Below are 26,874 nucleotides of genomic sequence, written 5' to 3'. Positions count from 1 at the left end.
TCATAAAATTGCAACATACGACTTGGACTGTAAAAATCAATTTAATTTCAAACAAATCATTCAGATACTACCTATAGTCTTCGATTATCTTTCGCCACATTTGTATATAGTTTATATTTTATAATATAAATATATTATATAAATATTATGTAAATTGTGAACATCTTTGTGTACATTTTAAAACAAAAACAAAAAAAATCGCGGATTTCATGAACAAATTTTGTGGTTTTTGAAAATTTATTGGAATTCAAAGCGTTAAATACACATTCCTTTATGTAAAAAGCTTTTTTTGTGGCATAAAAACAATTTCAAAGGAATTTCACTAATAAACTTAAACCAACTCTTTACAATAGGAATGTCATTTACTCTTGTTAAAATTAGAATCAATCAAATTTTAAACCCCTCCAAATTCAATGAAACCTTGAGGGGGGGGGGGGGAATTTTCAATACTTCTATTTTTTCTAAGAATAAATGAAACAATTCTAATTTTCATTGGTTAACTGTGCTGCTCAAAAGTCAAAGACATTACAATTGAAAACTTATTTGATTGCATTATTAACTAGTTGAAGTCATAGTTAATTCCGCCGTTTACCCGCGCTTGGTCGTAAATTACCATTTTAGCTATTTTTCCATATTAGAGTGGACAAACTCAATTTAGAATCTCAAAACCAAGCTAAGAACATTTTCGTGGTTCTCCCGATTTCCCCCCAAAAAATATGAGGAAAATCATCCATATGGGTTTATGAGTTATGATCGGACATACAAACAAACAAGAAAAAAACTGAGATTAAAACTTTAATACATTTTTGATGCTTAACAGAATTATTTTGAACATTTCAGAGAGAAAATTAATTTGAAGAAAATGCCTCCTAGAAGAATGAATGCTGGATAGAGGATGAGGTTTCAACTATCATTATGAGGAAAAAGTGGTAATATTTTAAACCAAAGTTAATCACAATTAACTTTTTGACCAATAATTATTTTTAAATTTTAATTTTAAAAAAATTCCGTAAATTAGATGCTATCAGGTGTAAGTATTTACATCTCTATTTTTCTTAATCTCAATTTTCTTCTTGTTGCTTGTTCATCATCCATCATGTTTGGCAAATTTTAAAAAGAAAAAAAATACAATTATTTTTATTTTAAATTTTTTTTTATTTGTCAATTGGAATAAATCAAATCTGTTCAGAGATGAAAACATAAATACTAAGTGGCTAAACATTTAACTGGTTGCATATTGCATTGCATGCAGCATTTTTTAATTCTTTTGAATATTTAGAAAAAAATAATAAAACTTCCAAAACTGTTAAATGGTAAAGTAAACAAACAAACTAAAGGCACATCACTAAATGCATGTGTTTTGTTAAAAAGCACAATTCCTTGGACTACCATGATTTAAAAATTTCAGAACCATAAGATCAATGGTGAAAATGGTGCTAGAAAATTTTTCTTCTACGGCAAAAGTATTGCTGCATAAATAGTGAAAATATATTACTATTTATACTAATTTTTCATGGCCTTTTCCAAAATGAAATTTTAAAAATTATAGTTAATTAATTTTATATGTTCTACCCTAGCTAGAAAAAAATTTAAAATAGTATTTTTTAGTCAAGTTTCATAAAAAAAGCGCTATGGGAGCAGCAATACTGTTTTTTTCAAGGTTAAAGGGACTGTTTTTCTGACTCAAAAAGTGTTTATTTCTGTAAATCATCAGCGTAAATTAAGAAAGCAAATAAACTGTATTTTTAAATGTGGAATTTTACCTAAAATAAACGTCATTAGGCTAAAATTTGATATTCCTGCAAATATAAAGAATAGAAGTATTATTTTAAAGTATTAAATATTTATTTTTATTTTTAGAACTAGAATACTTATACTTTTCCTGAAGCTATGGAATTTTCCTATAGGATGTTTTGTACTGAACACAAATTTTTGATTAAAGGGAGTGTTTGCAAAAAATGAAAGGGGGGTATAGGCTTAGGTCAAAACCTAAAGTCGATTTTTATTTAAGGCATTCATATTTAGTTTATATTTAATATTTGTTTTGTATACAATGCTCTTTAAACACCGAAATAGTTGGCTGCTAGATAGGGTTTCCATTTTTCCAGAACAAAATTTCCATTTTGGAAATGAATGGAATGATCCGGAAATTTGTTACGTAACCAGAATTCCAGGATAATTCTGGATCAAATGGAAACCAGAATGTTTACTGCTTACATGATAAAATCCGGACATTTTTCTGGTTTACGGAATGGAAATTGTAAAATTTTCAGTTTCCATTTTATAAACCAAAATTTTTTCCAGTTTACTTAACATTAACCGTAAAATTTCCAGTTTCCATTTTGAATTCAGGAAATTTTTTAGGTTTACATAACGGAAACCCTAAAATTTCCAGTTTCCATTTCGAAAAATGAAAGTTTTAAAGATTTACATAGGGAAAACCATAAAATTTCCAGTTTCCATTTTGTTAATAGGAAATTTTAACACATTGTTAGACATAGAAAGCAATGTTAAAACATTAGAAGTTAAAACTTATTAGTTGACATATATTAAATACGCATTTAAGTCTATAATTATATATTCACAAATATTTTACTTTAGTTCATCATGACTATTTTACAGTTACAGTTTTCACTTTCCCCACAATATTTTTTGACAAATTGGTTTTTATTTTTCAAAGGGGTCCCCCCCCCCCCCCTCTACCCCCTCAGGTTGGGATGAAATAAACCATATAAATAAGAGTTTAAAAAAATAGACTTTAAATTGGTGAATTAAAAAATAATAAATTTCGCCATTTTTTACCACATAAATTTATAAACCAGTTTTAAACCTTCCTTTGGGCCATATGAGCTGCCTCACAAATTTTTGGCTCGGTTGGTTCAGCTGTTTTGACGTTTATTAGATACAGACGGACAAACAAACAGACGAGTAAAGCATATTAATAGAGTGAGAACCAGAAAACTATGGAATAGGAGGACAACTTTTAGACTTAAGTTATGACTTTAAATATTGCAATGAACATGAGACATGGCAATTATGTAGTATATGCTATACTGTTTAAGACAAATTTAAGATGTCCTTAACGTTTTTCCACAGCTTCTTCCCAGAAAATTCCAGAACCATTTTTCTGCAACAATATTCCAGAACATTCTGTAATTCCGGAACAATGTTCTGGAAATTGTTCTGTTTACAGGGGGAAAGTCATTCAGGAAATCTTTTCGGAATTTCGGAATTCTGTAACCTTTTCCATAATGGAATGGAACAAATTTTCGGATCATTTTCTTATGTAAACCATAACCCAGAATTACTATGGAATTTGAATGATTATATGTGGCAGAGATACCTAGCGGAAAACATGTTGATTTAAGTGCATTTTATATAAAACAAATAACAAATATTATGAAATATTAACTATATACAAATGCGTCAAAAAATAATCGATGACTTTAGGTTGTGATATCTGAATGATTTGTTTAAAATTAGATTGATAATTTTACAATACAAGTCCTTTATGGCAACTTTCTGAATTTGTATGGATACTACTGTTTTTTTACTAGTTAAGTAAAATGTCTGTTTACAGTGCCCCTTTACCTGTGTCTCATGTTCATTGGATAATTTGAGTTTGAAAGATGCCTATTTAAAGTTTTTTGGTTATTACTGTATTGTTAAAAAAACTTGAAATTGTAAGTTTAGTTGAAGGTTAAGCCAGTATAATGTAAGGAAGTATTTAAGTATTGGTTAGGTTGGTATATGATATATTACTTTTGTTTTCCTAGACTAACATTAATGTAATTCATCATGATATTAAGTACCAGCCTCAAAATATTCTTTGTCATCAAAATATTTATTCAAAACAGAATCATAAAAATCATTAATAACAATAATAACAATAAAATTAATAACAATTAATAACAACGTAAAAAATTGGGGATATTTTAGTTTTTAATTGGTGGATTTAAAAAAAATGTTATCAAAAATTCTTAACAGAAAAACTGAATTACAACAAAAAATGGCAGTGTTTTGAGTCTTTTTATATATGGTTACATATCTACAAGCAAACCAACAAAAAAACTCCAAAAATCGGAATCAGGGCATCACAGCCACATTTTTTAATGTTCATATTTTAAAAAGTAAAAAAAAAAAAATGGTTTTTAAATTTTCAGCTTGTACGCACTGAGAGCGTGCACTTACAAACATAAATATACAAAAGTTTAAAATTATTTTAAAACATTTAAATTGTAAATATTACTGTTTCTAGTTAGGAATGTGAAGGTTAATCTATTATTCATTATCGATTTAAATTATAAAAAGAAAGCTATTTTTCCTTGAAGAATTTTTCAGAAAGCGCTTTTAAAAATATCCTGCATTACTACTGATCATTTTCCAGATTAATTAAACATGAAATATGCCAATTTTAGTAGAAACAGTGTAGAAAAATAAGCTACAAGGTCATATGATATTTCTCTAAAAAAGAAAGGCATTTTTTATATAAAAAAGTGAGTTTTATTGTGTTTTAACCAAGGTCAGGTAATAATTAGAAATTGTTATTTTTTTCAAAAGAATATTTGAAAGATTGTGAAATTATATTCTTTAAACAAGAGTTGATGGGGGGGGGGGGCAATGACTCCATGCTTTATTTTTGTTTTCGTGACAAAATATATATCCTCCCAGCACACACAATTCTGTTTTAAAGAAAGGAACATTGTGTAAATTCTTCTTCAAAAAAGTAGTAAGTAAAAATTGGCATGGAATTTTACATTAGTGGCTCATATTTCTTATTTCTACATTAGGAATCATGAAGAAGGAATTATGAACAGATGAAAGGTTGTGCAATAATCTTTATAGTTTATAAAAAAAACAGGGTTCTATTGTAAAAAAAACAGGTTTGAAAAGTGGTAACCTACGCCAATGTTAACTTTAGTGGGAAATTGTTGAAATCACACTAATGAACAAATTACTTCTAGTGATAACCAGAAAACTCTGAAATAGAAAGACGATCAATCACCAATTAAGGAAAATGGGTCTGTTTACAATGCACCATTGCTGTGTCCAATGGATTATTCAAACTCATAACTTGAGTCTAAATGTCATCTTCCTATTTCAGAGTTTTCTAGTTCTCACTTGATATCTTTAGTTGACATACTTGCTATTGATTTGGTTGGTGGTCTCAGATTAAAGCTTCAGTTGACATTGATTGCTATCTCAATTTACTGCCTATGTGACATTCTCCTTCTTGACATCCATTGATATTCTTGATTGGCATCCTTAAATGGCATTCTAGGCACACAAATTTCACCGGAAGGGAATTGTTCATTTGGCGTACTGTCCAGTTTTTAATCTGTCTGAGTACTGCACGGCTTAATCTAGTAGGTTCAACTTCGGCCTGGTACTTGAAATGAACAAGAGTTTCCAGAAAAGATTGCTACCTTAAGTTAATATTTCCATTTCCTTAGTGACATAATTACAGTTGACATCTTTGGTTGTCATTTTTGCTTTAATATCCTTGATTGACATCCTTGATTGACTGACAGCTGTGTCAGATAGTTTTGTTTGAGGCTGAAAGTAAAGAGTGTATTAAAGCTATTAACCTACTTAGCACAATTTACAACTATACTAACGGAACTCTAATGTTGTTTTCCAACCTTAATTAAGAAAATATGTAGAAGTAGCATTTTCAATAATCGGCATCTTGTAACTAAAAACTATTTTAAGGTTTAAGATTATTAGAAAAAAAAACTACAAAACGTGTGAAAATCATTCATAAACTAATTTTTGATGGAAAAAATATTGTTCATCATATCAAGTTTCACTTTTTAAAGTTATTTATTAAAATGATATTTAATTTTAAAATGTCTGTTCAAAATAAAAAAATCTTTAGAACAAATTAATTTCCAAATAATATATATGAGTTTTAAATAATTTTTTTTTAATTTAGGGAGCGTTGGTGGTCGAATATCCTACAGCTGACTGTACTGAGTGTACACTTGCGCAGTGCCGGGGGATTTTCTTTAGGTGCACCTACAGCTGCTTGCTCAGCTGATATGAAACCAAGGCATGGATTCGCACCACAGGTAAAAAAAGGTTTCAACGCTAGTGTTTCTTAAAGTCTTAATTATATGGTTTGATTTATACGGATAATGCTAAACATTTATATCATAGATTAAAAAACACAGATAGAAAATATATGCTGTATTTTCAAGATTTAGGGTTTTTTAGTTCACACTAACCCTGAGGCAGAGGCCCAATGGGTTACGCGCATCCGCAGAGAACAGGCTTTCTTTCTGTGTTGTAATTTAACGCGGCATGGGCGTTAATCCTTTTTTGGCTTCTGCCTTAGGGCTGTTGTGAACAAAAAATCTGTACGGTTATTAATCTATGATAGATATGATCGGCATGACTTTGGATTGACGAATAATTGGAAAAGTTGAAAATGTGAAGCACTTTTTTTTATAAAAATAAATGAATAAATTTTTTTAGAAAAACTAAGTTTTAGAATTTTTTTTTGCTTATGACACCCCCGGCCACCTAAGAATGTACAAAACAAATTTCAGCCCATTTGGTTGGCTATACACAACATATATATTCGAATGTCTTGTTTTTTATATACAGTGAAATACTTAATAACGAATACATCGGAAGAATTTATCAAATGTCGTCTTGACAATTTTTCAATGAGTTTTATACTATATTACGTAAATTTCAGTATTTGCGAAAATAAATAAATAGCCATGAATATGCGGGAACAGTTTTAAAGAGTTACATATAATTATTTAATTAAAAAACTAAATATCTGCAGAAAGTGAAGAATACGACATTTGATGAATTCTTTCAATGTATTCGTTATTAAGGGTTTCACTGTAGATAATTTGATTTATGATTTATAATTTGGTTAACAAGGTCAAATTTAGGTTTCACACGTCATAGCTCGGTGTGGAAAAGTCGCACTTTAGATTCTGAATTGTTAGATTAATGATGTTAAAAAAACTGAACTTACAATAAATATCTACATTCGAATGACGTCAGACTGTGACATTCTAGAATGTGAATTAGCCACTGGAAATAATGTTTTAAATATGTTATTAAAATGTATGTTTTTCGCTTTCTTGGGTTCAATATTGTTAAGAACTTTTAATAGACCACGAAAATTTGACTCAAAATTTGTGTAACAATTGCAAAGATGGAAATGGCTGATTTACAAACCTGATCAAAAATGGGGAATACAACTATTTTTTGACTCAAAAATAATCATTTCTGATCATTTTTTTTTGTTTCTTGTGCAAGAAATGCTAGACCGATAAAATTAAATTTTTTTTTTTTATTTCTGTATTTTTTCGAATATTTTTTTCCACCGGCAACGCCAGGCCCTTCAGCTAGTGACTTATAATTCTTTTATGAATAATTGATTACAATCCTTGAGGTCTCTGTAAATGCATGCTAGGGTTCTATAGTAAATTAATATTTGATGAATCTTCAAGGTTTATTGTTAACCCTGCTAGATGGGGTGCAGGCTTTCACCTCAAACCCGTAAATTATCCAAATTGAAATTCCTTTATTATTCGTTTGGTTTTGGTGTCCTCTATTATTATTTGTTTCCAATAATCAAACTACCTAGTTTGATGGATGATACTTAAATTTGGTTGGAGGGGGGGGGGGGGTTGTACCTATCTCCCCCCATTCAGAAGATGTGCACTCTCTTAGAATTAGGCCGGAATTAAGATAATCTCGGGCGCTGAGGGATTGGGGGGTTTGCTACTATATTGTTCTTTGTTTTAAGAAAATTTAGATTTAAAGCTTAAGAATGATTTTTATTTCTATGTTATAAAAAATAAAAAAGGCGAAAAATTCTAAGGATTCTTTTTCAAATTTTTATAATTATTTTTTTTATAGTTTTTATAAAATAAAATGGTACGAGGCATAGTTTAATTATTTCTCTATCTGCACGTCTGGAGATTCTCTTTTTCTTGCTTAAGTTCTGAGATTGTAAATTCGAATTGGTCATAATCTCCACAAATAGATTGTTAAGTAAAATGTAGTATTTGTACACTCTCAGTAAAGCTGTATTCTTACATCACAAGTGTCCGACAAAATTATTTATAAATATCTTACAGTGAAAAAGGTGCAATTTTTTTAGTTATTTATTTTCCGTTTTTACATTTTTTATTTAATCTTGAAATGCCAAATGATGTGAGAAAATTTCGTTTTCCTTGTTATATTTGACACTTGTGACGTAGTGTATAATTGATCCATTTCTCTGTTGCCACCTATTTTACTTTTTCTATCTATTTGATCTCCAGAGGAATCTTTTTATTTTGAATTTCCACGAATTCTAATTAACAGCAGAGAGAAAGAGTTTTTCTTGGAACGAAGTCAAAATCATTAGAAAATAAAACTGTCAGACAAAAAAAAAACAGATTGGAGTTGTCTGAAGAAGTTATTCACGCCACTGTGCTCTCATTTCCCAAGGTTTAACTCATTATAGATATAATAAAGAGCGTGGCTCTACTGAGAAAGAACTCAATAATCGAATCTAAAAACGAAATAAACCGATCTAGGTTACATACACCAGAAAAAGAGTCTAGAAAGTTTAACAACTTGTACTCTTATGTCACAACAACATGAATAAACGATTATGCCCCCCCCCTCCCCCCCCCACACCCCCCGACAAAACATTTCATATTATTACATTTTAGAAAGTAAAATTTCTACATTAATATATTTCCTACTTCTTATATTTTAAGTTTGCCGCCCAAATTTGATCTATCTATCTATCTATCTATCTATCTATCTATCTATCTATCTATCTATCTATCTATCTATCTATCTATCTGTCTATCTATCTATCTATCTATCTATCTATCTATTTAGAGTACTGAGTCCCCTGCTGAGCTAGTGGTTGACCGGCACACTCTACCAGCTGACCAGTATTTAAGGTTATTAATATGTCAATCAAATGAAGTTAAAAGGACTGTTTGCAATTTTTCAAGTTGACATTATTTTGAAAGTTTTAAAATCAAAACGTGACCTTTTTGAGCAAAAATGATCGGTTTTCGATCTTGAAATCAAATGAATTTTATTAATCCACTTTTGCAGCGAAACCACAATTAAAATGTTTTATTTTTTCATAGAAATTCTAAAATATCTTTAATATTCTTGCTCAGGTAAAATGTACATGGTTGAAACGTTATCATTGTGACTCTTAAAAAAGAAATTGTAATTTCACTTTGTAATTCATAAAATTATTAATTACCATTTTTTTTATCTATGTACATTTATAAAGTAGTAATCACTGCTTCGACTGCTTTGGAAATGCGCCAATTCATACCATGAAAATCCGCCAAATAGAATATTAAACCGGTTTTTTGAATTCAACTCTGTGGAAAATAAGATTCAGCTTGAATCCGAAAGCTCAAGCCGTAAATAAAGTCCAACGACATCTTAGACCCGAGCCGTATTTCCCCAAAATTTTAAATCGCGGGCTCTGGTTTCGAAATTTTGATTTAATATTTAATTTCTGTTTGTCTAGAGTTACTCTTCGAAGCACCCGACCTATAAAAGGATTTCTTCTCAAGGCAGAGAGTGTTACAACAGCAGATAAAGGTTAGAAATTAGATAATAAATATTTATGTTATATATTCCATATATGGACTTTTGTATGTAAACTCATCACACAAAGTTAAACAAAATTATAAAATTTAGTTATTTTGGCCGAACGTTGGACTATTTCGGCCGGATGTTGGACGATTTTAAAATACCACGGACAATTAACTAAAGCTAGCATGATATAAATCTAAAATTTTGAAATAGGGTTATAAAGTTACATCTCTATACACTGATGTCGTCTTTTACTCTTATAAAAACAAGACAAAAAAATCTAACATAATTGCAGCATCCCCAGATTATAGAATGACCATTTTATATCTTAGAAAATACCGAAGAAGGAGCTTTTGGAAGCTGGTATATTCCATATCTTAATGATAGTTCTATACTGTCAGAAGCAAGGTAATTTATACCTACCTTAATACAGTTTATACCTACCTATCTACCTTCATACACTTTACTTTATACTCACTTACCTACCTATCTATCTACCTTAATACAGTTTACTTTATACTCACTTACCTACCTATCTATCTACCTTAATACAGTTTAACTTACCTACTTATCTATCTACCTTAATACAGTTTAACTTACCTACTTATCTATCTACCTTAATACAGTTTACTTTATACTCACTTTTCTACCTATCTATCTACCTTAATACACTTTACTTTATACTCACTTACCTACCTATCTTTCTACCTTAATACACTTTACTTTATACTTATTAACCGTTATATCTTACTACCTGTATACAGTCTACTTTATACTCCATTACCTACATATCTATCTACCTTGCTACACTTTACTTTATACTTATTATCCTTCCTATCGTACCACCTGTAAACAGTTTACATTATACTTATTCACCTTTCTACATAGACCTTCTATCTACCTACCTTACTACATATTACTTAATGATTACTCGTCTTTCTCCTTAACTACCTTTTTGCATATTATTTTAAACTTATGCACCCTCTTATCTACCTGACTTACAACATATTACTTTATTTTTACGCACCTGAAAAAAATGTGTTCATCCTATTTAGCTCTTTGTTTATTGTTCAAAACAGTATTGAAAGTCGAAATAAAGCCAATTTATGTTGTTGAAGAAACAGTTGCTATAAATGCCGTTTTAACCTACAAAAGTAGTCCTAATATTTGAAATTGTGCTCGATCCCTTTTCCAAAGATTTTCAAAATAAATTTCAGATACAAATTTATTTTTAACGTTTTATACAACAGAACAGAATAAATTTCACATTTCCAATTGTGGATTTAAAAAAAAAACCATCAACAGATATTTGGAATTTCTTTTGAAAACCTTGGAAAAAGGAACCAAGTATATTTCCAGAACCTTTTGAAGGTTAAAACGGTATTTTAGAATAAAATGTTTCATCGACGATCCTCCCTCTCCATTTATAAGCATGTAACCTGCCCTTAATTTTTTTATTAAAATTCAACCACGTTTAGAAGTGAAAAATACAACCAAGTTAAGTGGTGAAACAGTTATTGAACCTACCAACCTACCAACCAACCTACCTACCAACCTACCAACCTACCAACCTACCAACCTACCAACCTACCAACCTACCAACCTACCAACGTATCTACCTACCTACCTACCTACCTATCAACCATACTAACCTAGGTACCTGCACTGTGGGACTGGACAACAGAATGCTGTAACGCACAGTGGTCGAACCAGTAGCATATACGTTGTATCCTTTCAGGCAGCAAAACATAATTCATATTTTTCATAATCTATATTTTTTAATAAAGCACTTAACAACTGAACAAAGAGCTTGACATGGAATGAAATTTCTAATGACGCATCATTTTAAAAGTTGTATTTCCGACCAGTTAGAAATTTCATTGATCAACAATAAGGCAGCTATATTCTCGTTTTAAAAATGTTTAATTTTGTCTTTTCTGCTGCACACATCCTTATCTAACATTGAAAGAGACATCCCAATTAAAATTTTCAATTTTCAAGTCGAAAATACGAGGATTTTCTTTATTTTTTTTAACTCTAAATAAGGGTACTGCTGTTAATTGGTATCAAACTTTAAATATATAAATTATGTCTAAATCCCCGTTAACCAAATTATAGAATATTTTCTCTCTCAATTAAAAATAGAATGAATTCGTGAAAAATAAAACAACTATTAATAATTTAGTTTTCCTTCAAATTCTCGTTGTGACTCACTAGAAAATTTAAAAATTTTTCCACAAATTCTCCTGCTTTTGCCAAATAATACTGTTCTAAAAATATATTTTTCAAAATTTCCTGTCAGGAATTGTACACTCTTAAGGAAGCAGGAATGGAATTATCAATTTGATCAAATGCATAAAACTGTAAAAATCAGAAAACTGCATTTATAGATATAGATATTGTTGTAAAGCACATAACTTTACTAGGAAGTTATAAAATAAATTATTAAGTGAAATGGGTCTGTTTACACTGCACTGTTGTTGTGCCTCATGTTCAATTGACTATTTAATGCTTTAACTTGGGTCCAAAAGTCGACTTCCTATTCTAGAGTTTTCTGGTTATCACTGTATTTAAAAGTAAACTTTAAAAAAGTAAAAAAATATTAAATCATGAAAATTTATCCCACGCAAATATTTAAAAAAAATCAAAAAATGTTCAAACAATTTTACAAAGTCTTTTTTTTAAAATAAAAAAAAATTATAAGAATTATTATAAATTATAAGCGTAGGTCTTTGAAAGTTTTTCACACTTTCATTATATCAACTATAGCTGGGCAAAACTATAATTGGTGTATTTTTAAACCCTATCCCGATTGGGTAATTTTTTTTTTTGGGGGGGGGGGGTTTGTTGAAAAATTTCAAGTGCGAAGTTTGTAAAATTAAGAAGTTTGATCAATGAGCATTCTATCTGAAACAGTTTTCGAACAGTCGACACCACGTCCCCTTCCCCAACCGTGATAGGGTTAAGATGCATGTATTTTGCTCCTAAATTTTAATTTGTTGTTCATTGTGTTTTTGCCACCACACCCACGTCCCCAAAGAATCAAACAGAGCTAAATAAATTTAAAATTTTTTTTCTCAAATTAGAATATCGTTTCTAAAATTGTCATGAGAGAATTCAATGAAGATTAAAGTAACATTCTAAAACTTAATCTAAAGAAAGTTTTTCCTTAAGAATTTTTTTAAAGTTTTCATCAATTTTTATAAGGAATATCCAAAAAATTTATTTATTAAATTTTAAAGATTTCACAAAGCTTCTAAAAAAACTTTACTTTACTCACGCAATGTTTAAATATTTTAATGATGAATTCATGTCAAATCTGGATTTAAGTTTGAAAAACTAATAATTTTACTAACAATGTTTAAATATTTTAATGATGAATTCATGTCAAATCTGGATTTAGTTTCAAAAATCTAAAATTGAACTGAAGTGAACTCGAATAGTTGCCTTTTTCCTTAAAGATTTTACCAAATTTTCTAAGATTAAATAAAATTCCTAGAATGACGGCATGATAAAAGTTATTCTTGACCATAGGGAGAATAGAACTTCAATGGACTCACAAATAATTTGTATTCCATTAAAAACCTCAGATTTACTTCACTGAATACCAACAAGTGTTTTTTTTATTCCAGACATATGAATACATAACAAGAGTTTTTATAATATTTAAGTCTTTAAGATCAAATGCCGCGGAAAAATGAGTTTAATATTAATATATCAATTGCATTCATATTTCAGGGATAATTTTTCCGCGGTATTTGATCTTAAATATGAAATAGGACATTATAAAAACTCTTGCTATGTATTCATATATCTGGGATTCACTTTTATTTTATCCTTTTTTATCCCCCCCCCCCCCTCCTTCCTCCAACCTTCCTTTCTCCATTTCCCCGTCCTTTTTCTAAATACTTATGTTTTTATAAATTAGTGGAAGCCTCCAGAAATATACAGTGGTATAATTATTCTACGTGCAACTGTAGTATTGGATTACAGGTAAAATAGTAGTGTTTAAATGGTGTTTTTGCCCTGGGTGGCCTCTTTTTAATCTATGGCGAAAATATTCTGAAACCCTTATATTCCTAGCTGAGCTGGGGTAAAATTTTCACCATTTTCTTATAAGTTTAAAAGTAAAATATCACTCCAGCTGAGTACACCTTTCAATATTTGCGAATTTTTTGCTATGAAGTTCCCGCATTCTTTTGAATTATCATCTTCCAGTATTAATATTTGGGATTTTCTTTAATATGTACTTTTTATAAGTTTAAACTTTATATTACATGTTAAATAATTGGCGTGCCATTTCGATATTGTTAACATTTGAATTCATATTTCTTAATATTTTCCAAAGCATAAAATTATCTAAAACCCTTCTGGTTGAAGGGTAATTAAAGTTAAAGAATCAGAAAGAATTTGAATCATTGATTCAAATTTGAACCGGCGGGATGCAGTTTAGCGACCCCTCAAATTAAAAAAATTCGGTCCCAGGATATTTAAAAAATAAAAGTTAATCCAGCCAATTTATCTTAAAAATAAAATTTTGTTTAGAACATACTGGACTGACGTTAGTTCTCCTCCTATAACTGTACTGCCGGCTGAAAATGAGATTAAAACAGATCTCGATGAAGATGGAAACAACTTGGTTGACTCAAGTGAATCTGTTACAATAGTTCCAAAGACTAGCATAGTAGTTGATGCTAATTCTATAGGAGTTGTTGAAAAAGACTCTGAAAACGTTGTTGAGTCCGATATGGAAAGTGATACCATTAAAGACACTAACAATGACACAAATAACAATGATGAGGCAACAGTCACTGATCCTGAAAGTGAAAACGATATTACAACCATTAGTTCTGAAAATGATATCGATGACTCCTTCGAAAGTCAAAGTGCTACAACTTATTATAAATCCATCCTTCTAACTCAAAGAGATCGAGTGAAGACAGATCCACCTCCAACAAAAGCATCGGAAGAAGATACAACAACAACAACAACAACAACAACAACAACAATAACAATAATAACGGAAGCCCCAACAACAACCTGGAAAGAAAGTACAACTTCAGAAGCATCAGCAGTAGTTCCTTCCTCAACGAAGCGTATTCGAACTACAATAGTTTACGAGATAGCGAGGTATATCTACCATACCTCCACCCCACCCGGTATATATACCTACACAAGTACCTCAACCCCCTTTACCTTCACAAGTACCAGGTATCTTGTTGTCACTAAGTCTAGCCTTGGAACGCATGACGCATGGAAACTAAATGGAAATGTGTAAGTTAGTCCTGTCAAGTCTTAAACATGCACTTTAAGGAATTTCTGATGCAAATATTTATTCTTCTTAAAGGGCCTGCATACGTAATTTTGAGTGATCTTCCAGTTGTAGATTGGCGTTTACAATTCAACTTTGAATCATGTATAGTAAAAGATGATCAAATTATTAACATCTTTCAAACTGAAAACGTAGAACCACTTGTATTATTAAAACTATTACGCAAGCTGTTATATAAAAACTAATATTATTATTCATTTCTCGGAGTCAAAGTAAATTATAATTTCTGGCGCGGCACTAGGTTCAAAGTTCAAACAAGAGTTGGGTATGGTAATCTATGAATGGAGAGCCACTTGAAACACCGTCTACATTCCCTTTAACTTTTTGTTTCAAGGAAGGGTGACACATGACCTTTTAGCTTTATCTAGAGAACTTATTCACTATTTACAGTGAGAATTCGAAAAAAAATGGAATAAGCGGACGACATTAAATTACTAATTCAGTGAAATGGGTCTGTTTTCACTGCACAATGTCAAAGTTTCTGGTTATCACTGTAGTATGTTAAAAGAAGAATGTAATAAAATTATTTCACGTTCCCAATCTCATATGCCTTTAACAATAATGGTAAAATATGATAATCTTCTAGACGTTCTATCTTTCTCTATTTGACACCTTAGATAATGTAACAATATTGGTTAAAAATAAGATTATCTTCTGGACTCATCCTATCTTTCTCTATCTTCTACCTTAAAGCATTGGATTCGATCCAGCGGCATCCTATTTTACATATTCTGTAATTTTGGGTATAAACCTACACAGGGTGTGTGGGGGATGGGTCCACATATCTTAGATAGAGTAATGGTAACTAGAAATTAAGATGTCAATTTGTTAAAAATGTTTTAAGACATAAGTATTTATGATTTATTTTTATTTTTCAGAGATGTAAACGAAGAAGCATCCAAAGACACTCATGTATACAGTAGTGCTAGTGATGAGGATCTTATTGAGATAGTTCCTCTGGATTCACAACTTGAACACCCTGAACACACAAATAGTGATGAGGATCAGAACAGAAGAATGGATTCTGGAAATCAGGAATCTAATTCTGAACCTGAACCTGAATCTAATCCTGAACCTGAACCTGAATCTAATTCGGAATCTGAACCTGAATCAGATTCTGAACCTGAATCTGAATCTGAACCAGGTTCTGATATTTCTCAGCATGAGAAAGAATTGTTAGATGCTCTCAGGGAAAATTTAATTTATAATATAATAACATCAAATACATAAGATTGCTTAAATGTAGTCTTTCTATTAAGCAGTTTTATTCGTCTAACTGTATTTTTTATCATTTAAGTCTCAATTTTTAATCCATAATTTACATCTTAGTCGAACTTTTTTCCACTTAAAATTTGATAGAATTGATCTTAATATGTCAAACTTTTACAGTATATACTAAAAATAAAATAAATAATATAATAAATAATAAGAACTAAATTTCCCCTCCTCCAGTGAAATATCTGTCCCTGAGATTGACCTTGAGAGTTTACCTGAACTTGACCTTGATCCATACTCTCTGGAGGTCAACTCATCACTGAGGGATCGAACACCGAGACTGAATGAAGACGACTTATCAGGTAATACATTTATTAGTATATCATACAATGAAGACGATTTTTGATTTTTATTTTGGTGTGTACCAAGCTTTCAAACAGAATAGATACACATACACAAGTAAACAAAGAGAAGCTCTCAACTTCACAGTTTCTCTTTGTTTACTTGTATTTTAAAAGCTATGTTAGAAATCAAAACTTAAATCAAAAAGTCGTCTTCCTTGGATGGATTTAAAAGCCACCCGCTGTACGTACTTAAAGAGACTGTAGACTTAGTTTTATATGTTTTTATCAAGTCAAACGTGTAGCACGTCTGATTCTATAAGGTACCCCTTGAACCCTATATGGTACCCCTTAAACCCTTTATCAATTGTTGTTAAAAAAACTACGATTTCATTCCATAGATATTTTAAGGTTTAGATTTATAACAATACAGACCTTTAGATGTCGTCTTTTCAAGGGTTAGGAGCTTTTCGTTCACAATAACCCTGAGGCAGAGGCACATAGGATTTCCGCAAAGGCAGCGTTGATTACAAGACAGAGAGAGAGCATGCACGTAACGATCCTTTGTTCTTCTGCCTCAGAGTTATTGTAAACGAAAAACCCCTAAATCTTGTAAATACGACATCTAGTGTTCTATCTGTATTGTTATTAGTCTATGTTTAAAGGTTTAGAGGATTAGACATGAGCCATGGATATTCAATTGAATAATATGTAAAATTCCGTAGATTTGGTGTGGCCTAGATTGACAATCAAGAAAGTTAGAATGAATAAATTTGAACCCGGATATCATTAAATAAAAAATTTTGTTGTTAACCCATTCACGGTGGGGGGGGGGGTGTTTTCCGCCCCCCCCCTGTCGTTTATTCTGAATAAATTTAAAAATGACTTACATTAGAACGCTCAAACTTGTTTACTTTTTTAACATAATAGTTGTAAACAAATTTTGCATGATGCATAGGGTAAGGGCGGAGATTTGTTAAACGGCGGGTGGGTGTTTAAAAAAATCAGAAATCGTCAATAACTTGTTTATTAATTAAGCTACAGGAGGGGAGGAAGGCCAACCACATCAATCTCTAGTCCGAACCACATTCTCATCATTTTCTCGTCCGAACCACATCGAAATTCTCGTCCTTTCAATATTATTTTTTTTAAGTGTCCTATCCTTGAAAATAAATACATATTTTAAAAATATGGCGACGTTAGGCCATATATGAAATATAAAATTTTCCCAATTAAATTTTAGATTTGTGTAAAAATGAAAATGCTTCATAAACGATGTTCTACAAAAAAGCGTCTGTATCTAGGGCCCCTTCTTTCGCGGAAAATGCCGCAAAACATTCTCAAACTCGATGTAAACAACTTTTTGTAATATTTCAGCTGAATTTGGGTTAGAGATATGACTTAAAATTTTTATATGATTAAATACTGTTTGAATTCATAGGGTTGTGACCAATTAATTGTAGCAAATGATTTGAATAATATAAATTGAACATTATTTTTTCTATAATTTTAAGCATGCGGCAGGCAGTAGTGAATGTGATCTCTTAGTGGGAACAACAAATCTACCTTATTTGTAAATAAATCAGAAATCAATGATTATTTTGTATGGGTTAAAATGGAAAGATTAAAGACCATGTTCACGCGAATTCTTTGGTATAAATTTTTATTAGTGAAAGTTATCCATTTTGAAGGCAGAAGAGATTCAATTTTGAACCTAAATAATGTTTGACATCATTCTCGTGGATTTGAAGATTTCAACATCTCAAAATCCTTGGAAAACTTTATTCTGGTCATGTGTTATGCCCTAACGTCGCCATATTTTTAAAAGATGTATTTATTTTCAAGGATCGGACACTTAAAAAAAATAATATTGAAAGAACGAGGATTTCGATGTGGTTCGGACGAGAAAATGATGAGAATGTGGTTCGGACTAGAGATTGATGTGGTTGGCCTTCCTCCCCTCGCTACAGGGCTAAGACTTAGGTCTTAAAAAATCTGAGTTTGTGGCAAAGACTCTATTTGACAAACAATTAACAAAAATACATAGAATGAAATTAATTACGAGTTTCCCCTTGTAATATTTCAATATTAAAAATAATTGATAATTTTGGAGTTAATAATATTAAGTATTTCCTTATCCATAAAGAAATTGATATTTTTAAATTGGAAAAATTCAAGTTTTTCAAAAAAAAACTTAAATGTTTATTCAACACCCATGGCTTACTATTTTTAAAAACCCCAACTGAAATGTTCTATTTAAAGTACAGTCAAGGAAAATAAATATTAGTAAAAATGTACATGACAAAATTTATTTTTCAATTGTAAATGTCATTAATCTCAAAAGATTGTCAAAGGATCTCAGATTTTCTAATTCCTATATCTTTGCAACCCAATGTTTAAGACCTTAGATATTTCAAATTATGAATTTTGTTCCATAGTATGAACTTGAAATATTGAATGTTTAAACCATCAGGTTTCATACATATAGGGATTAGAAGATTCCTATTTCTAAAATCTACAAAATTCAGAAGTCCTGGATTTTTTGATAACAATAAAAATAATTTACGATACAACATGAACTATGCCTAAAATTATAATGATAAAGAAAATAAACTTGAAGTTGAAATAAAAAAAAAAATTGCATTGAAAAACTCCAGGAAAAAAGGTTGTCACAGAATTCAATTTAAGTATTATATTTATATTTCCTTTTTTGTATTGTGTCAAATGTTATCTAACAATTATAACATCTTAGTTTGGGTATAAATTCTTAGTTGGGTGAGATGACTTTTATAAAAGGCAAAGCTGGGTTCCCTATCTAGTTCTTTTTTATTAATCAATAAATCGAAGTTTTCAAACAAACTTTTAAAACATTTGGATAAGTTTAACATTTCTGTAATAGATGTATATTCTTTTAGGAGAACCGTACGCTAAGATGAATTCAGATCTAGGGATTTGGAAGAATACAGGGGGAAATCTGCAGTCATCCTTGTTCATTCATTCATTCATCGTCTACATAGCCGTTTATCCATTATATAGATTAATAGTTTAATCATTAAATTTAGTATTTATTTTAAACAAATTATTAAAATTAAACTTACGTCATGATGAAAGATTTCACATCGAATATTTTCGGATTTTCTGCAGTTTGACATTTTCGTAGATTTTTAGGAAATAATAATAAATTTGCAACAATGATGTAATTGTAAACCCAAAAACCTTGCTTTAATAAACACAAAACACTGCCGTCCAAACATAAACCTGAAATTATTAAAACACTTTAGTTTAAACACATTGATACCTCGCTTGGGAGATAATCTTTTAACATCATTTCTTAACACAACGCTAAGATCATATGTTAAATTTTTGTTTGTTATTCGAATTTAATTGAGCCTTTGGCTCAGCCGTTCGCAATCACTTCACATTCATGTACCTTTTACATGCACAAAAATACTTATTTATTTGGCAAACACATTTTAGTTGCGGATTTAGACATTAGAAAACTGTCAAAATTCAACAAATTTGAACAGCCATAACAAATTCAAATAATACCACACAAAAGCGTTTAAATATTCATATTCTATTTTTTTTTGTAAAGTTACATATACTATCAAATAGTGAACCATGGAAAATTTCATATTTGATGTTTTCTAAGTAGATAATTTGTAATTTAGTCATACTATTAGTATTTTTGTGTTAATACTATATATATTGTATAGTTAGCTATATGTATTATTTTTGTAAAATATAAACCTTCGCAGTTCTTTTTTTTTATTTTTAATCTATTTTGCTTATATGAGGTTTCATACGCAACGAGGCATTTTGATTTATTCCAAAATACATCACGGGCAGCCGTAGTACATTTGAATTTCCGAGCCGGGTCAACCTTTCCGGTCCCAGTGTGTACTGTATCACCAGTACATGGGTAAATAAAGCTTATTAGGACTAGCTGGTGCAACAAGGTTGACGTGGTTTGACTTTTTTACTGAAGGGTCAGGGGTGCGTGTATTTTTCTGTGATTCTTTAGATATTTTTCAATCTATAAAAGGGATTGAAAGCGTAAATTTAAATGACCCTCCATGCAAAGATGTCAATGCTTGAAAAGTGTACGTATATTTTCGTGCCTTTCTTCATGCATTGCTTTTTAATGCTTGTTAAGGGAAAATTATAGGGGATATAGGCTGAAACCACGGACTACGTCTACACAGACTGCTTATCTACTTACACAGTGTGGGCTACGTAGGCCTAAGTTGACCCGGCACGACATCCTACGTTTTTACGATAGGTTTTTAGAGTGCCATCTTACGGCCACTTGTTGAACATATAATACCCATTCAGGGGTTAAGTAGAAATACTCCAATTTTCATTATGAAACATAAAATTTATGAATTCAGTCTTTTTTTAAAGATTTTGTGTTTCGTATCATAAAAGATCCTTAAATATCCCTGAATACAGATGTTCTCTGTGATTGGTCGTGTACAGTACTTGTACACAATAGAACATACTGTTGAAAATATCGCATATTTTAGCTGATAATCAATCTCTGTAAATCTCTTACCTCTGGCTGAAACCTAAAGTGGATCGAGACCTCGATAATTAAAACGTCTGTAACACATGACAAGAGCTTCCACCAATTGCTGTCAAAGAGAACAGAATATATATTAGAGTGGAATTTACTTGAAAAAAGTGTTAAACGGACATTTTGTTGTACTGTTTCCATACTGCAGGTGTACTTCACATATTTATGCTATATAATCTTTTGGGCCCTAGAATATAATTTTATAGAAAATCTAAAATTAATATTAAAAGAAATCCAAATTATGAAATAGGCTGGTTTCATAATTGACCAATGATCATTTCACATAGACTCTATGCGTTCCACTTTACAAACGATGATTTTCCGCTATAACTAAAAATCAAATGATGTTTTTTATTCACCTAATTCATTATAAAGTTTATTTAACAGCTTTAAAAAATTCGAAATTGAAATGGATAGTCTAGGGAACATACTGTATTTGTGTACTCTACTCATATAATTTGTGAACATTTACATGATTTGTACACTTTGAACTCCCTTTCAGGCTGAAAGGGACTGACAAAATTCATACCAAGAGATTTTTAAAATTCCCCTCTAATATATATTCTATTCTCTATGATTGCTGTGAAGTATTATTGTCAAGTGTCTCCGTATGTAATGTATCATGTCACAATGATACTGCACTGCCATTGGTAGAAGTTCTGGTCACATGATACAGACGTATCAATTATATTATCAATCTAATAAAATTGAAAAATTATTAAATTAAAATAACGTGTTTAACGAGACCAGAATTTTCACCAATGACAAGGTTATATAGCACAAATGTCTGAAGTACACCTGCAATATGGAAACAGTATCATGGTCACGTGTCTCCGTCTGTATCACATGACATATGGTACTGCACTGCCATTGGGGAGTTCTGATAATGTGTATCAATTATATCTATTAGAGATGAAAAATTATTAAATTCAAATAATGATAGGAGCAAGCCTAAGCTATTCAGGCTCCTCTGTAATATTATAGTTTTCAGATTGGTTTCGTATTTGCTGAATATGCCCTGATTATTGTAACAAATCTCATATATATAAGTTTTGGTGTTTCTTTTACAGCATTTTAAAATACTGCATCTACATATTCTTACCCTAATTTGATTGCAAGACATACTTGGGATGTAGGAGAAATGAAATCTTGGAATGGGAAAAAACTTAAAATGACCATCCCCCTAAAATCACCCCTCCCAAAACTCACATCGTCTTACAACATTTCTGACAATGAAGAGCGTTCACTTAATGATATTTTGGATTATTTAATCCATTATCACTTGGCGGAAAACGTAAATGACGCAAACCAACAGCAAGGGAGTCCTGTTTTTCTTGTCAGCCGCCCTGATAGTCAAAGAGGTCCAAGAGTTGTAGTTGACACTAGGATCTGCACAGTTTTTTTTTTTTATCATTTTCTCGAGACAGGATCATCAGATAGAACTCTGATAGGTCTCGATCAACTCCTTTAATGCTTAGGTTCCACCCTATACCCCCTTTCATTTTCCCTTTACAGCCCGTTTAAGAAAGGAATGCAGAAGTCCTATTTGCAGAGAAACCGCAAATGAAAGAAACCAGTTTAAAGAAACAAAATCATGGATTGAATATTTTTCTCCACCAATTAAAAAATGGCCGACAACATATTCTTTATTTGTTACAGATTGCGGATTTCTCTCATGGGATAGAATTTATTTACAAGGCTGTCATTGGTCAATACAATTTACTAACTATATTCCTGCACTCTCATTGGAGAAAACAATGTACGGATATCCAAAGAGATAGAAATCTAATATATGTAAATCGGAAATTTCCATCTTTGCATTAAGAGTCGCTTGAAATTACGCTTGAAATTACGTTTGAAATTACTGAAAAACTTTAATTAACGAAATAAATGAAAATATTTTAATGAATAGCAAGATTAAAATGACATGTTAGGCACTTTTTTTAATTCACTTTGGTGATTTAATTAAATTAATTCCTGTTACTCTACGCTCTTCAATATTTTTCGACGTTAGCCACTGTGATTTAAAGGTCTCAAGCTCTCAAGCAAAAATCGTTGAGAATTTTGCCAATTACTTCCTTAAAGCCAAAGCTGAAATGTACATGTAAAGGGCTACAGAAAAGTGAGTTAGAGCGGCGAAATCTAAACCCAAGGTGTTGCGACACTTCAAAGTTAAACTTGTCTTAAAAATAGAATTCATGAGACTGTTTATAAGCAGGCTTAATCTATGTAAAGCCTATACCCCTTTCATTTTTCGCGAACATTCTGATTAACTAAATTCTACCTAAAGGGACTGTTCACGTAGTTTCAAGTGACCATCCATTCAAATACAGGCATTTATGATTCAAAAATAAATAAGAACATCTTATTAATCCTATTAATCAAACAAGGGTATACCGTATAAAGAGTTATAGCATTGGAAATCCGGACATGCTATTTTTCTTAATAGAATCTCACATGACAGTACATGTTTATCCCTTTCACAAACATTAATTAAAATAAACCTTTTTCTTAATAGAATCTCACTTGAAAGTACATGTTTATTCCTTTCACAAACATTAATTAACATAAACCAATTTTTAATAGAATCTCACATGGAAAAACATGTTTATCCCTTTCACAAACATAGACTAACATAAACCTTTTTCTTAATAGAATCTTTTATTGAAAGTGCATGTTTATCCCTTTCACAAACATTAATTAACATAAACCATTTTTTAATAGAATCTCACTTGAAATACATGTTTATCCCTTTCACAAACATTAATTAACATAAATCATTTTTTACAAATTAAATGTTATGTAAGAAAATTTTATTTTTTTCCTTTTCTTCAGCCTTCATACAGAGTGAAAACCGGAAATAGTTTTAGTTTAGTAGAGTTTTTATTATTTCTGTTGAACTGAGTCTAAAACTAAAGAACTAAAAAGTTTTGACTTAAATTTTAAGTTCATGGTTAAATGCCACTTCTGACTTAATTTAAACCTGAACTTTAACCGTGAGGTTAAATATTTAACCCTGTGGTTAAATATTTAACTCGCCGAAATCGACGAGTTAAAATTTAAACACAGGTTTAAAATCTTGAAATCCTGCATTTTCCCTATTTGTCTATTATTCAATCATCATTCAGCTGCAGCTGAGAAAGCGGCATTCAACTTACGATATATTTAAAAGTGAAAATCTTATTAAAGAAATTTCACGTTTTAGATAAATAAATTTTTGGATGTAAACCCAAAAAAACGGTTGTATGTTTTGTTTTCGGTTACGTAAGAACAGCTGATTAGCGATGGTTATGTAATATTCTCCGTAAATCCTTTTCTCTGATTGGTTCAGATTTTTCCCGGAAAATTCAAATTTAATATTGAGAAAGTTTAATATTTAAGTAGCTATTCATTATTTTACAGAACTTTTAACCTCGAACTTAAAATTCGCGCATTCTTTAGTTTTAGACTCTGGGTGAGTTATTATAATTATTCCATGGCATGCACACGCTTTAAGCAACAACATACAGGGTGAGCAGAAAAATTAACTCTCAGACAAAAAATTTAGTATTTTTTTCCTGGAAAAATCATGGAATTTCTCTGAGCTAGTAAAATTTTTAACTTGAAAGGTACTACAGGCATGATTTCAAATGACCCCCCATTTGGAAAAATGGCATGTTCGGTTCCCAACAATACCCGGTTAAACCTATGACTAATTAAGAACTTATCCCTCTTAATCTACAGAAACGTCTGTTGAAGAATACTTGATTTAAAAAAATATTCTGTATTTTTGAGGCATAGTTGATTATTGAAACAACAGCTGTGCTGAGTTCACACTATACGCTAGCGTACACTTCCGTTTTTAAGCGATTCAAACAGTTTCTGATAAATATACACACAGAGTTCTCTGGCCTCGATTATGAGTCAAATGTTACGGTACAGTTCTATCCTGCTTTGCAAGTACCCCAGCAGGGGGTCAAGAGTTGATTTTTTGGTCCTTTTAATGGAATTCTTTAGAAGATTTTTTTAAAAAGAAAACTGCACTCACTCAGTTAATAAAGCAAGTAATTCATGACTCCTTGATATTATTATTCCCCTGTATCCCCCCCTCATATTCCCCTTTTCATTACCCCCCCCCCCTTCAATTCTGGCCAAATATAATTGAACCATAAATAATTCCCCTAGGTGCTACAAAACATAAAAAAAGATATGGGCATATTAAAAAGAGAATAAAGGGACTGTACGCGTAATTTCAAGTGAACTTAAGGTATTCTTTAAATCTTTTTACGAGCAAACAAAATGGAGATTTCCTTGTTTTTCATTCTGAAAATTGATCAGTTTAATTGAAAATGTATATTCTATTTATCTATCTATCTATCTATCTTTCTATCTCTCTAACCTCCCATTATATCTCTTTTTATGTGTAATTACAGAGTTTCGTGACTCTAAATATCTGTGTACATGTGCAAATGCAACTGTATACCGTACACTTTACAATACACTTTACATTGTACACAGTTCAAAGTAAATACATTATTTACATCACACTGTACATAATACATGCTAAAGTCCTAACTTTACACTGTTAATTGTAAATACTACACAGTACGCACAAAACAACACTGTACACTGTACAGTGAACAACTAGCTTTTTGTACTTTGGTTTTACTAGTTGTTGGGTCGTTTTCTTTTCGTTTTTAGTCAATATATACTTTCTTTTTGGTCTTTTCTTTTCGTTTTTAGCCAATATATTTTTTTCAGGGTGCAAGATTGGCAAATAGTGTAAGAAATGTTTAAAAATTTTTCAAGCTCGACAATCACTTTCATGGTATGTCAGATTTGACCCTAACAGACCTAAACGATCCAAATATTAACACGTTGGATTGATTGTTTTAGGAACTTAAACATTTTACGCTGAAAATAGTACATTGTAAACAGATCACTGTCAACAGAACGATTACAATTACATTTACAACCATCATTATGCTCAGACTATGTACAAATTATGTAAAAATTATGTAAAAATTATGTACAAATTATGTACAAATTATGTAAAATGATGTACAAATTATGTACAAATTATGCACAAATTATGTACAAATTATGTACAAATTATGTACAAATTATGTACAAATTATGTACAAATTATGTACTAATTAAGTACAAATTATGTAAATATTATGAACAAATTGTGTAAAAATTATGTACAAATTAAGTACAAATTATGTACAATTATTTACAAATTATGTACAAATTATGTACATATTATGTAAAAATTATGTACAAATTATGTAAAAATTATGAACAATTTATGTAAAAATTATGTAAAATTATATACAAATTATGTTCAAATTATGTACAAATTATGTACAAATTATGTACAAATTATGTACAAATTATGTTCAAATTATGTACAAATTAAGTACAAATTTTGTACAAATTGCTACAGAAGGGAATAGATTGTCCTTGAGAAATCTAGGTATAATTAACTACAGTTTAGAGGGAAAACAAAGTAAAAGAACTTTTTATTACTTTTACTTTTTTTACGGTCCTTTTCAGTTCAAGATAGCCCCTGGGAAAGAAAGGGGAGTTGAAAATCGAGCAGCATTTTGCCAATTACTCTGTTTATATTTTAGATACAGGGTGTCCCAAAAAACATGGGAATTCAGTGACGAATTTGATATCGTCTTTGTTATGAATTAGCATTGTAATACCTAATTTCAAAAGCTATAATATTATTATATCTGCTAGAGTTTATTTTATGAAAAGGGTAAAAGACTGCAGAGATGTGTCTGTAATGTCTCCGCAAGATGAACAGTGAAGACGGACAAGTTTACTCT

At 30.6% G+C, this 26,874-nt stretch overlaps 1 protein-coding gene across 2 annotated transcripts; it reads left to right on the top strand.

Moving 5' to 3' along the window:
* The first annotated feature begins 844 nt into the window (after positions 1 to 844).
* Positions 845 to 20,169, top strand: LOC111716220 (clumping factor A). Of its 2 annotated transcripts, none has more exons than XM_023491659.1 (11): positions 845 to 929; positions 5,936 to 6,071; positions 8,866 to 8,930; positions 9,524 to 9,597; positions 9,924 to 9,999; positions 11,248 to 11,329; positions 13,520 to 13,584; positions 14,137 to 14,802; positions 15,802 to 16,113; positions 16,376 to 16,500; positions 19,395 to 20,169. In XM_023491659.1, exons 1-11 carry the CDS (start codon positions 916 to 918, stop codon positions 19,526 to 19,528), a joined length of 1,749 nt encoding a protein of 582 aa, XP_023347427.1. In that variant the 5' UTR covers positions 845 to 915; the 3' UTR covers positions 19,529 to 20,169. The 2 variants fall into 2 exon arrangements, with proteins under 2 accessions (XP_023347427.1, XP_023347428.1); XM_023491660.1 differs by having other exon boundaries at positions 14,137 to 14,721; positions 19,395 to 20,168.
* The last annotated feature ends 6,705 nt before the right edge of the window (positions 20,170 to 26,874 follow it).

Source organism: Eurytemora carolleeae, unplaced genomic scaffold (genome assembly GCF_000591075.1).
Source record: "Eurytemora carolleeae unplaced genomic scaffold, Eaff_2.0 scaffold1002, whole genome shotgun sequence".
Classification (NCBI taxonomy): Eukaryota; Metazoa; Arthropoda; class Copepoda; order Calanoida; family Temoridae; genus Eurytemora; species Eurytemora carolleeae.
Note: the sequence above shows the minus strand (reverse complement) of the source record. Positions and strands in the feature narration are given on the sequence as shown.

Bases quoted from the DNA above. Each gene is read 5' to 3' on its own strand.
- LOC111716220 (XM_023491659.1), top strand. The intron at 11,330-13,519 runs GCAGCAAAACAT...TTTATAAATTAG, and splicing joins TATACGTTGTATCCTTTCAG to TGGAAGCCTCCAGAAATATA. The intron at 14,803-15,801 runs GTATCTTGTTGT...TTTATTTTTCAG, and splicing joins TTTACCTTCACAAGTACCAG to AGATGTAAACGAAGAAGCAT.